This window comes from Fragaria vesca, linkage group LG2 (assembly GCF_000184155.1).
Source record: "Fragaria vesca subsp. vesca linkage group LG2, FraVesHawaii_1.0, whole genome shotgun sequence".
NCBI lineage: Eukaryota > Viridiplantae > Streptophyta > Magnoliopsida > Rosales > Rosaceae > Fragaria > Fragaria vesca.
In genome coordinates, this window is record NC_020492.1 from 18,622,069 (window position 1) to 18,635,927 (window position 13,859).

General features: G+C 37.1%; 1 protein-coding gene across 1 annotated transcript in view; it reads left to right on the top strand.

The window, feature by feature from the left end:
* Nucleotides 1-7,643: 7,643 nt before the first annotated feature.
* The window catches only part of LOC101297035, an 11,373-nt gene continuing 5,157 nt past the window's right edge, over nt 7,644-13,859 (top strand). The window contains exons 1-2 of the mRNA XM_004292637.1: nt 7,644-8,606; nt 8,885-8,989. Of these exons, the coding sequence (XP_004292685.1) occupies nt 7,644-8,606; nt 8,885-8,989 (1,068 nt within the window). The remainder of the gene's footprint in view (nt 8,607-8,884; nt 8,990-13,859) is intronic.

A 13,859-nucleotide genomic window follows, 5' to 3' on the forward strand; every position in this document is an offset into this window, starting at 1 on the left:
GAGAGAGCATATGTTCGAGGCTTCGATCATCACACTGTAACTTGTACATACACCATGTATATCAATGGAAGATGAAATTCAGAAAACTTTCTGTGTTTCTTTCTCTCTTTCTTTCCATGTCTGCTTGAACTCAGTGAGGCTGTAGGGTTGTTATGCACGAAGTTGCATTATTGTGCTCTGTACTCTGCAATAATGAGATCAAAGCTATGATCCCAGCTTGTCTCTTTATTATAAGGCATCATCATCTTCATCATTCTGTGATTAACAAAGAACCAGAAACCCATAGTTAAAAGTGATGATGCCAATGCCAACCTTATCTTCTCCAACCAAAAAGGAAAAACCCCGTATTCATTTTTGGAGCCTTGCAAGGAATGGAATGTGAAGTTCGCCCCCACCGCCCTGTCTTTCGTACCTCCAAATCATTTTGATACAGTGATCAAACACCGGCCAAAAAATAGGGTGAAGTTTAAGTTTCATCATTCAACCTAGAAAGTGTCCTTTTTCAAATCCCACTTCGACAAAGGCTACTGGTGCTTATATTCAAATATATGATTCATCCGACTACTAATTCCGAACGAGAATATAATTTATGAACCGGGTCTTGGATGTACATTTATTTCCTAATTTTCCATTTTATGGGTGTGTTTGTGTTCTCCGTACAGAGAAGTATCCGATCAATTCATGCGATGACCATATGCCAGAAAATGTCAAAAGAGACAAGTAGTAACGTGAGAAGATGGGAACGATCTCTCTCTAGGCTCCATTACATGATACCACCATTCTCCTCCACTATGCCAACACACCCCACATGATGTAGCCAAAACAAAGTGACCCTTACCCCCTTTTAGCTACACACAACTATGGAACTATATAATAGGAATTGAAACACTGCGCTTTCTCATACAATATGTGACAAATAGGTGAGTCCAACATTTGAATCGGCTAGAGCAGACATACCGATAAGCCCCAACATTTCGTTGCAGTAAACTAATGTCTAAATGTTAAGCAGGCATGATAGGTCCTCATCCAATGGGATAATGTTAGAGATTGGCTTATATTTGTTTAACAGAAATGGCACATCATGTGGAATGGTGGGTGGGGTTCTTGTCCTCCCCCCCTCAAATCTTTTAGCTTTTATTGCTTGCTGGATCCACAATCTCTGTTGCATCCGGTTTTTAAATCATGCAGAACCCAGAGGAAGATGAACTTTCTCTATTCTTTTTCAGTTTTGAAATTAGGGTTCATAATCTCATATAAAAATAGATTAGTTTCATTTAGAGATAAAAAAAATTTTGGTCTAATATATAACTAGTTTACAATTAGGACAATTATAGTCTATAGAGACTTAGTTTGATTTTTGACAATGTCTTGGAATCATAAAAGCTTTATAAGCTAAGAATTTATTCTCTCGACACAGTTTTAATTATGTATTACAACATAGTGTCTGGTTATTCTTGACAGCTTCATATATCGAACGCAAACTTGGAGATTTCATACCTAAACGCTTGACCCACTAGCTACTTGTAATGGTTTATAGAGAGTTAATTCATTGTAATAAGAAATTCTATTATCTTTAGTGTACAAATCCGTACTCTTTATATTTTTAAGTGAGATTCTGTTTCATTTCTTTTGTTTAGTTTTGGTCACAAAGGTAATTTCAAAAGCTTTCCCAGTTTAATTTCTTCTAACCACTCCCACAATCTCACATGCAATTTTGCACAAAAGGAGTGTCCAACAAGAAAAAGGTACTGTTGGACTAACATTTTCAAGGGAGGGGTTAAATAATTGTTACAATCTTTGACCAAATTACTCTAAGTAATGTAGGTTTGAATTTGGGGGGGGGGGGGGGGGGGGGGGGGGGGGGTGGGGACTTACATCAGCCCTGACCTAGCTTTGGGTTAGTTGTCCCTAACATACATGCTATACCAGTCTGATTTTCATTAATGGTAGGGATTTGGGAATACTGTGATAATTGCAGAACTGGGTTATGATTGTAAATTAATTTGTTGGGTTATAGATGTCTTGGAGTATGACCTTTCCATTTAGTATATTATTATTTGGTCCAAATAGGGTTAGAATATTGCACATTTCCTTCCCTTGGTTTGCTTTGGGAGGGTTCAATTTCTGACCACCATTACAAAAATATTGAATTATTATACATCTGATTCATTTGAATCACCTTCCTAGACTTCTAGTTCTGGTCAATTTTTCTTGGGGTGAATCCCCATTTAATGTCTTGCTGATTTCCAAATGGTAGACAAGCTTGGTAGTGTGGTAGTGGGTTGTTCTACCAAAAACCTAATCAAAATGAAATACACTGAAGTATTTGATGTTGATCAAGTTCTTCATTTGTTGGAATAGGAATCATTCAAATATTTTTTTGTTCGGAGCTAGACAATGCAAATCCGAGATAATCAAAGGCTTTAAAGTGTTTTCTTTTTTTCTCTTTATTATCAAATAACTTCATTAATAAAATCGAAGAATATATCAGATTTAGAACCTCAGACAATCATAATTCTCTAGATAAGAGATGAATGACACTCACAAGATTTCACCGTTTTGACACCAAAGACTTTCAAAACGTAACATGAGTTTCCCATAAACATAACATGAGTTCACCGCTTACTGATTTCCAAACCACTAATGTCTTAACCGATTTAAGACTCGACTAGTAAACTAATATGAGTCTAAGTTTATATCCCTTCTGAAATCAAAAGGAGAAGTTTTCCCAAACCGAACAATTAGATGCAGATAGATAAGCTTGTTTCCAAACCTCTTAACTGTATGTTGATGCAAAAGTTAGACAGTTAGGATCTAATGCATGTGGATCGACTATTAGTTTTCAACTTTTCATGCATGCATGTTCTTACATTTCCTTATTTAACTTTACCATATAAGATCGACATGCGTCAAGTTGTATTTTTATTTTATTTTTAATCTCACAAAACCCTAGTTATATGTGTACGTTCAAAGGACATGAACTGAAATCTACAGCTAGCTCAAGATCGTTTCTCTTGTACTTTAATTGATCGAGGCTAGGGGTGGTCATGGCAATCTTACATGGTTAAATAAAATAATATCATATGAAAATGTGAAGTATCCAGTGATTTTGGATCAATCAGATTGTTTTCTGTATTTTGATAAAATAGACAAAGATACTGGTTCATGCATTCATTATCCATTATCACTCTGAGGATTCCTCAATGTCTATGTCCCATGGCTGTTATGTTTATGTTTTGTTCATAAAACCATATATAGAAAAAGCTTCTGTTATATACTTTTCCTCATGGGAATTGTAGTCTTCTCTGATTTGGTCAAAGATCATCAGGTAAATAGTGAACTTTGTATGTAATACATGTTGCTATGGGACAGTTCATGACATGCAAATAAATGCATTTGATTCTTGTAGAAAGACACTATGTTTGAACATTGATTTTGTTTTTTATGGAAAATTATAACACGTACAAAATCATGCTTGCAACCAGATCAACCAAACCAATACAAAACATGGAAGACCCTCTTCTAGCGAAATAATAAGTTCAAATATGATTTACTAATAAAGTAATTCAGAATTTACATTCAAACTCAATTGTAATAACAGATCTTTAAAAACTTACGATAGAAGTCTTCCCCCCCTAATATTAGGTATATACCTAATTTTTTTTCATTTCAACGAGATAAGATTGTGAGCATAACATTGCGCAGGAGAAGAAGCCAGCACTATTATCACATCATCTTCGACACTGACAGCAATCTAGCTAGGAAGCTTCATTGTGTCGCATCCAGTGAAATTTTGCAAAGAAAGAACCCTACAGCCTTTCCCACCTGCCCTAGCCTAGCTTCCACTTCTTTGCCTCCTCACTAAGTCACTAGGCCTAAACGACATATTTCCTAAAATGATGTATAAAGCATACATGTGAAATGTGCCATAGTTGCACCAAATGGTTAAATGTTCGGAATCGCAAACTCGCAAAGGGGTAAACAACTACAAAACAAGCAAGCATATAAGATTCTCTTTTATTGTTGACTCCAATTCGATCAAACCAGTCATGATGTAATGTAATCTGGACCTTGATGATAAGTGGCCAGCTGTGGTGAAATTTACAGGAAGAGAATGTGAGTGCAAATCTCACAAATCTATTTGCATGCAGAGTTACATTATAGTTGAAATTGAGATATATATGCTAACTCAAGTACGTTTTGCACTCATTTATAGAGAGATGCTTCGAACTTTTCTATGTAAATTGAAAGTTAAAAGTAGTATAATTAATTAACTTGCATGTATACGTGAGATGTGTTAGGCAAGAAATTGGGAACTTTGCTTTGCTGAAATAAGGATCGAAGGAACTATATATGTACTTCAGGATCTGTTTGATTATTAGTTCTGGGCTTCTGGCAATCGATGCCATTTCAAGTACTTTGATTGTAACTAGCACCGAGAAAAGTCATTTTCAGATTCCAATTCTCGCTTTACCATTTCCAAATCTTAATGTGCAGCTTAACTAATAACTTAACGCATTAGGGACTTGGGAGCATGGGGACGCAAGAACAAAGCGAACCACATTTCACACTTTTGTAACTTTGTGCGCGATTTAAATTCAAATAGAGTACAACGTCTCTTTTTACAAATCTGAGATCAGAATAGTAGTGATCGATCTATGCAAACGACTAATGAAAAAAGCTTATATTCCTTTACTCTTAGTATTCCTAGCCTGTTTCTTTCTTTCCCTCCCTAACTATTTAAGTCCAGTAACCCCAAAATCGTGAAAAGATGAACACCAAAGAAGCTTTAAAATTGACATACACAAAAAAGAATCGTTGTAGACCTACTTCCGCTAGCAAATAAAGAACGTACACACCAAGTACTTGTCATTGCGTCTTTAAGCAATCTCTCCATTCATAAACATCGTTAAGGCTTAACCAATACGATGGGAAATTAAGTCATTAGGGAAATTAATTACACATGCATGATCTAGGGTCTGTAAAATTCTTACACATTTGAAATATATCACAGTAACAATTTTCAACTTTTTTCTTAACTATCCAATTATGCATGATCTATGTTGTTAGACTAACAATTAACGATATATAAACGAAAACATGTTCAGTACACAGCGTGTATCTTCACATACATATATGGATGGTCAGGATTAGAGGAAATAATATAGAAACATGGTGGTTAAACATATGAATTGTTATGAACGGTTAAGATTATGTTGTGTAAATACACTCCGTGCATACAAGAATTTCCAAATATAAACAGCCGAAAGACATGAAAACAAGTCAACAATATTGGGAGAGTCGGTCAGGGGTGGACTAAGAGGGACGTGATGAACTCATCAAAGGAAGACCTGGCCAGAGTTATTATGCTTGCTTGAGTTGCCCTCAGAGTTCAAACAACATCAAGCTAGTTTAGCTGACCAGAAATTTGAAGACTTCCCAGCGGCGCCAGAGAAATCAAATTTGACGTACGTACAGTGACATTTCAGTAGTAGTTTGTTGCACTTTGATGTGCTACACCTTAACAGGAAGGTTCATATCTTCTGGAGCAAGAGATGTCGAGGTGATGTTATACACTGTTCTTCCATGTTATCAATATATTTGCGTTAAGTGGCTGCAATGGTTATGCGTCCATATCAATATCGCCGGAAGTTATATATGATATTTTGAGGTTCTTGTATAACAAGCTTTCCTTATCACACTAGGAAATCTAGTTTTGCAGCTACTGGGCAATTATTGGATGCCTCGGGTTTGACTACAAAGATACATGTACGTTTTATGTGTTGCTAAAATTTCGACTAAGAAGGAAGAGTTAGTCATTCCGTTCATTCCATAAAAATAAATGTATGGTTCTTGAGACCTCTAGTTTATCCAACTAGGTAGTACATTTTCATACTTCCTGAGCTAATGATGAAACCAGTTTCAACTCAGCAAGTAATTAATTTATGAAGGTGTTCCTTTCTATTTAAGACTAAATAAGAAAATATTCATGCCGTAGCGAATAAAACTCTCTAAATTTTTTGAAAAAGGTTGAAGGACGTCGTCAAATTATTTAAATTTATAGATCGACAGCAAGACGAGTAGGGAAACGAAACTTGTCTCATACACCGAAAGAAAGGAAAGCAGGTTTAGAAGAGAGATAGTCAATCAGATAGAGATAGAGATAGAGATTTTTGATGAACTCAGCAATGGATGAATAGCTAATTATACGAGCTAAGAGTTGCCCTTCAAATTTGAAACACTAAAAGTAAAGGTACCTACTACCTAATCATATTCAAAAAACCCAGCGGTCCCATAAACCACCTACACAAATTTGACTCTGAAACTTTCATTAGTCATGACCACGTAAATTTGATTAAAAAGTTGAAGACTTGAAGCCTCAGGTGAACCTTAATCCTTGACGCTGCCTTTCTTTTATTCTCTGTTTGGATCCTAAACTCTAATTCTTGGCATGAAGAAGAATCTCAAGTGGGCTTATGGAATCTTGATTCAAAGGCCCAAAACTGGTGAACTCAATATTCCTTGTTAGGGCAACTCCAACCATAATCTTATAAATTGAGTCCTATATTCATTTTAAGACCTCTAGTTGCACTATTTATATATGACTCATTTTCTCATCTCTAACAATGAGTCTTATTTGGAGGTGTTATTTACACTATTTTTGATTAAAATAAGTTTTGAGTACAAGCCCTACAATATTTATATTTATGAATATTATAATAAAATAATATGTTACATTATCATATAAAGAAAAACTCAACATTTTTATTTTTATAATAATATGGTAAGTAAAAATGGAATCATATTATTTAGGTAAAAATAATATTTCTCATATTTTTCTTACTTTTTTAAGTAAAAATGGATGCCATATTTAATTATTTATAGAGGCGGTGAATATTTTGGCTATAAAACATCAACCCTGGATGGCTGATTTAGTATATGTCCATTGGAATGAGTTAATAATAATTAATACTATATCAGATCTCAACCACATAATTTTAAATTAGAGAAATTTGAGCCATCCATTAAATAGATTAATAATTAATAGAAAAGGCGCGTCCATCCACGTTGAAGTCTTTTTCTGCACGCGTCTCACCTGTTTCCATCATCAGCGCGTCATTGAATGGGGCTGGCTGGCCCAGTTTAGTTGTTGTGGGCCCACTCCACTGTTTGAGTCTTGGTCCTGAAAATGTATCAAATATAAGACTGAAAATAAGACCAAATCATAAGACCAAGTACTATAATTCCAAAACTAAGTCCACCAAAAATGGGCTGTCGGAGATAAAAAGTCTCAAAATGAGACCAAGAGCCAAATATAGCACCACGGTTGGACTTGCCCTTAGAATCAATCCCATCTACCTCACAATGGGAAACCTCATTTGCATGGCATGCATGAGACCCTAGCTCACTCATCCTTTTCTTCTCCCCAACGAAACAAGCTGAACCCCCAAAGCAATACTATAATCATTCTCAAAGATCATGGCAGAGCAATAAAGCAAAGCAAGCAAGAAAGAAAGGTACAGGTTTGCTTTGTGTACCCCAAAAGCCATTCTTGTCATACACATCCATCCATATTAATAGTTCGCAGAAACCAAAACGGAAACTAGAGCTTCCATTTTCAGAGACCAACCATCAAATTAACCATGTCTCTGAGCCCTCCTCGTCGACCCAGAAACAACTCCCGCGCTAGACCAATCTATCAGGTCTACTGGTGCTACCAATGCCAAAGACAGGTCAGGATCGCCTCCACACCTGACCCGGTCACCTGCCCGCGCTGCTTCGGGCAGTTCCTCGCCGAAATGGACATCACATTCCGCCCCACTCGCCGCTTCATCGACTACACTGACTTATTCGACACCACCCCAGAAGCGCGTTTGCTAGAAGCACTTTCCCTCATGCTCGACCCGCCCATCCGCGGACTACTTGACCCGGAACCCGAAACCCGACGTCCCCGCCCCAGCAGGCGTAGAAGGCACCGCAGCTTCGATGATGAAATAGAGAGCGGGGACCCGACCCACCCGGAGCTCGGTACCCGGAACCGACCCAGGACGTGGATCATAGTCCGACCCGTCAATGACGACCCCATTCAACCCCTTCCTAGGTCAAGAGTTACTCAACACCCGGGTTTGCCGGTTCCACGTGGAGCGGATCCAGGGAACTATTATTTCGGGTCGGGGCTCCAGGGCCTCATAGAGGAGCTGACACAAAACGACCGACCCGGTCCGCCTCCTGTACCCGAGCCGGCAATCAACTCAATCCCGACCGTTAAGATTATCGAGGACCATTTGAGTAATGACTCGAATTGTCCTATTTGCATGGAGGAGTTTAAGGTTGGTGGTGAGGCTAGGGAGCTCCCATGCAAGCATATATACCATGGTGAGTGCATTGTGCCTTGGCTGAGGCTTCACAATTCTTGCCCGGTTTGCCGGGTGGAGATTCCGGTACCGACTGATGAGGAGTCGGAGGGATCGAATAGTGGGGGAGGGGGGAGGGAAAGGCGGGGCGGGAGGTGGAGCAGGTTCGGGTCTTTGTGGCCGTTTCGGAGGAGATATCGCCGGATTGAACCGCATGGTGGAAATGATGATGGTGAAAGTGCTACTTCTAGAGTTGGTTAGTGTTGATTTCATTCATTCAAAACAAGCACTAAAGAGTATTGAAATGAAAAGTGTGGATAATATAATGTGTTGTTCAAATTATCATAGTGTTGCACATATAATTTGATGAATGAGGTGTTATTGTGTGAAGGTGTTTGGTAGTGATACACACGAAAGTATGAAAAACTTGTTGCAAGAAAACAAAAGTTTGTTTAGAGTTGGAAATTCTGTTGCAGGGTAGTTTTGCATAATAGCCTTGATACTGAAATTGAGAATATGTTTCATTGTAGCTAACCCATGGTGGAGTTCTTGCTCTATTCTTTAGCCTCTGCATGTTGCTTGCTTCAGTAGCTTACGGTACATTCCCTTTCATCATGCTACATGAAAATGATCAGGTACATTAAGTTTCCATGCTAGTGTTGTAGTTCTAAACTAGAGTTTTGCATCATACAACAGTTGGATAACCAATACCCTTCTCTCCAGGAGTAAAAGCTGGCCCAAAAACCACATCGCAGCCAATCAGTATTTGATATCAGAAGCCAAACAATGTGTAACTAACAATCTAATATTGTGAATGGCTTGATTACGAATATGATCAGATGTACATAAGCAATATAGGTATACGCACATTCAAGTTTTAGAACAGTTAATCCATCATAAAGAACAAAAGTATTGAGAGGTTTCTTAACGGACGCATTGAAGAAGTTTATATCTACTCTGTTAAATGTGAGAAAAAACCTTTCAGTAAGCATATAGCTTTCAAATAGATTGGCAATCAAGAGGCACAGATATTGCTTGTTTCTGCACTACGTCTTCAGGAAGATAGGAAGAGAAGAAGACATGAGTAAGAACGCTTTGGATGACAGTGCATCCCAGCATGGAATCCTTCTGTGTAGGCAGTATTTTTGAATATCATCTGCAACAAAATGATAACACGTCTGAATATTTACCGTAGTATAGTTGTAAGCTTCTCAACAGATGTACACTGATAACAATGTGACAGTAACAGCTTCTTAATCACAGAAAATAAATGACTTAAAATAAAAATATTTGACCATCAAAGCAAAATACTTACAACGTACTGTGTTGTGCAATTCTGCAGCTAGTTGACTTTTAATTTTCTTTGATAACTCTTCTCCAAGTCCTTCTCCATGTTCCTTAAAATTCTTCTCCATAATCTGTAATGACTTGATTCTGGTTAGCACATCACAGAAAACAGCCAAAGTTGAAATTGTAGAAAACCAGAGTATTATAGTAACCTCTTTCAGCAATAGAGAAGATGTTGACTCTAGTAAATCATCAACCAGTTTCCCAACATCTGTTATGTTGGCTGGTTTATCCTGGGATTTTGTAGCACTGACGGATGGCTTAGAAGTGCTTGCTGCATCATGAAAGAACGTTCCACTCGTTAACATCAATAACAATACATGGAAGCCTTTCATTACATACATACACCTAAACAGGAAACTTTAATTTGATCACTAACCGAGTAGAATAAAATCAAAAATATACTTGAAGACATCATATACTGAAGTGATCGTCAGTTAAACATACTAGGAAAAAACACACAACTCAATAAGAAAAAGCAAAGAAACCTTTAGTATTGATATAGAAATCCCCGGACCAAAGATTCACAGGGAAGTTCTAGCTGAAAAGTAAAGAAATGCATTAATTACTATAACAACTTGGGTTCAATTCAATTAGATCCTTCAATTATATGGATATCTATAAAATATTTTCAAGTCTGTTTACACAATCACCCTTTAACCTCTCAAAAGAGAATATGGCCCTCTTCTTTTTTCGCTCACATAAAATCTGAACCTAAGACTCTGCCACTACTGCCTAGGAGAATTGATTTTGCATGTGAACTCTCATTCTATATATGATTATATCAACAACAAATCTAATCTACACATGATAGTTCCTGCACTTTGGATAACCATACTAGTGTTGTAGTTCTAAACTAGAGTTTTGCATCATACAGCAGTTGGATAACCAGTACAGTTCTCTCCAGGGTTTGAGACTAAAGCTTATAAATTAAAAATCTTTGCAGTGGACACCCAACCGAGGTGATTGGAGATCCCAAGATCTAGGTTCAAAAGGGACAACCAAACTACAGAGACCATGTCAGATCATTGTGGGGATTTTCCTCATATCCATTCCTATGATGAAAACAGTGATGCTCGTAACGAATGAGGTTAAGTGAAAGCTTTTAATGATTTTATGCATCGGAAATCCGAGCGGAGTAATGCGGGTTACTCTTAATTAAGAAATCACCTATGCAAGAGAGAGAAGTTTGGCCGTTTCTAAGGTAATTGTTTAGGGCACAATTTTTATCAAACTCTTACAGAACCAGACGCGTGTTCAGGGCCAAAATGGACACAAAAGTGAGAACTATAAAGTACCATGAAGACTTTTGTGTGAGGTATGTTAATTAAGAAATCACCTATGCAAGAGAGAGAAGTGTGGCCGTTTCTAAGGTAATTGTTTAGGGCACAATTCTTATCAAACTCTTACAGAACCAGACGCGTGTTCAGGGCCAAAATGGACACAAAAGTGAGAACTGTAAAGTACCATGAAGACTTTTGTGTGAGGTATGTTAATTAAGAAATCACCTATGCAAGAGCGAGAAGTGTGGCCGTTTCTAAGGTAATTGTTTAGGGCACAATTCTTATCAAACTCTTACAGAACCAGACGCGTGTTCAGGGCCAAAATAGACACAAAAGTGAGAACTGTAAAACTGTAAAGTACCATTAAGACTTTTGTGTGAGGTATGTTATCATTTACACAAATGACGAACAGTTCAAAGACATTGCGTCTACTGTCTATTTAGTAAACTCAACATACTTTCACAAGGGAAGGTTCAAAGGGTAAAACATATCCTAAGCAGGTTTCAATCGTAGAAATTTATCACCAAGTCTATCGAGTCTTTGGTCGCCAATTTCATTCATATGGGGAATTGTTGGAAAATTGGTGTTTTTCACCATTTTATTTAACCAATTTAAATTAGATAATTTAAATGGGTTATAGGGTGAATAAGAAAGGGAACTGAAATTTAAACTCCTAATTTTACAATCCACATTCCCACTTAATTTCATCTTTTGGTAATTTAAATCTTGTTTTTAGTGATATGTGTTTTGTCTTTTTGTGAAAACTTTACCAAAAAATGAAAGGTGGGAGTGTGGATTGTAAAATAAGGAGTGTAAATTTCACCTCCCATAAGAAATAGTCACCCAAAGATGACTACTTGAAACGTTTTTTGGACTTTTCACATTTCGCTGACCTTTAGGATTTGGAATTTGTAACAACTACATAACCTTTTGGATTCTGTAACAACAAGTTCAATGATGGTTGAATTTTGTGACTAAAAAATGATAAGGGTTGGCATGTTAAAGGTTGTAACATATCAAACAATGTCAAGGGTTGGCATGTGAAAGGTTGTAACTCATGAATATAGATTCATGACATTAAAGTGGTGATCACATTCCTCCATGTATAAATATGTGACACTTCATTTGGTCTAAATACATCTGAAACACCTTCTCGATAATCACCTTCTATTCTCAAAGAGTTTTTCTCTCTTTAGTTTTAGCTTTCTGGTGATAGATAGAAGGTACTATAAGTTCGTTGAGTGTTCTTGGCAGCAGTGGAGCTCTAAAGCACAAACAGTCGTTGTATCCTAGGAAACAAGTGCCATCAAACTTTTTGCACCGATAGAGGAGACATAATTTGTCTTAGGGAAAGTGTGTGAGACACACGACTCCATTTCAACATTTTCCTCTCCTCCTACACCCGAGTTGGTAACATTGGTGTTCTTCATGTTCATCTTGTGTTCTTGATTTTATAATTATAATTATTTATTTTAATTATAAATTAGATTTATGTGAATATATATATATATATATATATATATTTACAATATCTAACCCCCTTTTCTTATAGTCAAAACAAAGGGTAAAAGAACCAAAAAAGGTGCGTTGAATAAGTAAAAGATAAGGATGAAAAGAGAGTGGGATGGGTTATTGGAAAAGTGGATAGGATATGAAACAAAATTTGAGTAGGATTGGTGTTGATGAGAGCCGTAAGGAGTAAGTACAAGTGTAAAAGGACTCATTCAAGTGTAACAGTGTAAAGGCTAGTTGAGAGATCAATGAACTCTGATATGGATCAAAAGGAGGTCTCTTGAGATAGAGGAACAGATTGACATTTACACTTGCCGGCGATTGAAAGCCCACGGAAGAGTCTGAAGAAGAAGTCATCACCACAATTCGTACAAGTCTCTGAGTTGTTCTTGGATAAATGGAACAGATTGACATCGACCTCCTTAGCACCAGAGTTATTCTTGGATAAATGGATGTCGTTTGTGGTAATGATGAACATAGAAACACTATTGGGGATATGAAATCAAATTTACTGACAGTGTGAGGTTTGAACTGATAGTTCCCTTTAATTTGGGTCCCTCAAAGACCTGGTACCTGAGGGTGTTGCCTCATTTCAGGCCCGGGCCTGAATTATGGTTGTTCCTACGTGCTCACTCTCCTCTACCGTACAATTGGCTTCAGTGGCGGATTTAGGATCCAAAAGTTATTTAGGCTAATTTCTCAAGTGTTTTTTTTTTTTTTTTGAGCTTTGGAACTTAGAAGGAGGCTCATCCTCACGTCTTTATTATTTTCAATCAAAACAAACACTGAAAGGACAAAAACCAAACCTCATGAATCAAAAACGACAAGCATAAATATGCCATATGAGTTCTGCTCATTTCAAACAATAAACTAACTAAATCATAACCTACGAGTTTTGCTCACTTCAAACTCATCAATAACAAAATCATTATCAAATGAGCACAAGCAGAGGAGAAATGAGAGGAGATAGGTGCTCTTGTGCGGTATGTGCGAGGAGCCAAACTGCCAAAGAGAAGAACTTAGTGCGTCTGTGTGGAGCGAAGTGAAGAAACACCAACTTAATAACTTCTTTCTTTTGTCAGCTAGTACATATACCCCTACTTTTGAGGGTTTTTTGCCCAAAATTCTATCTAGGCGTAAATTCTGCAATTGTGGCCTCAATGGGCTTTCTTATAATTTAGATATGCTATTTTGGGGTTAACCTATTAGGTATTTCTCTAGGTATAGGGTGGCATAACAGTTATGGTTCATTTATACTACCGTCTAATTGAATTGAATAAAGTAATTAACCATAAACCTACGGCAGCATATATATATATATATATATATATATATATATATATATATATATACTACCTACCTA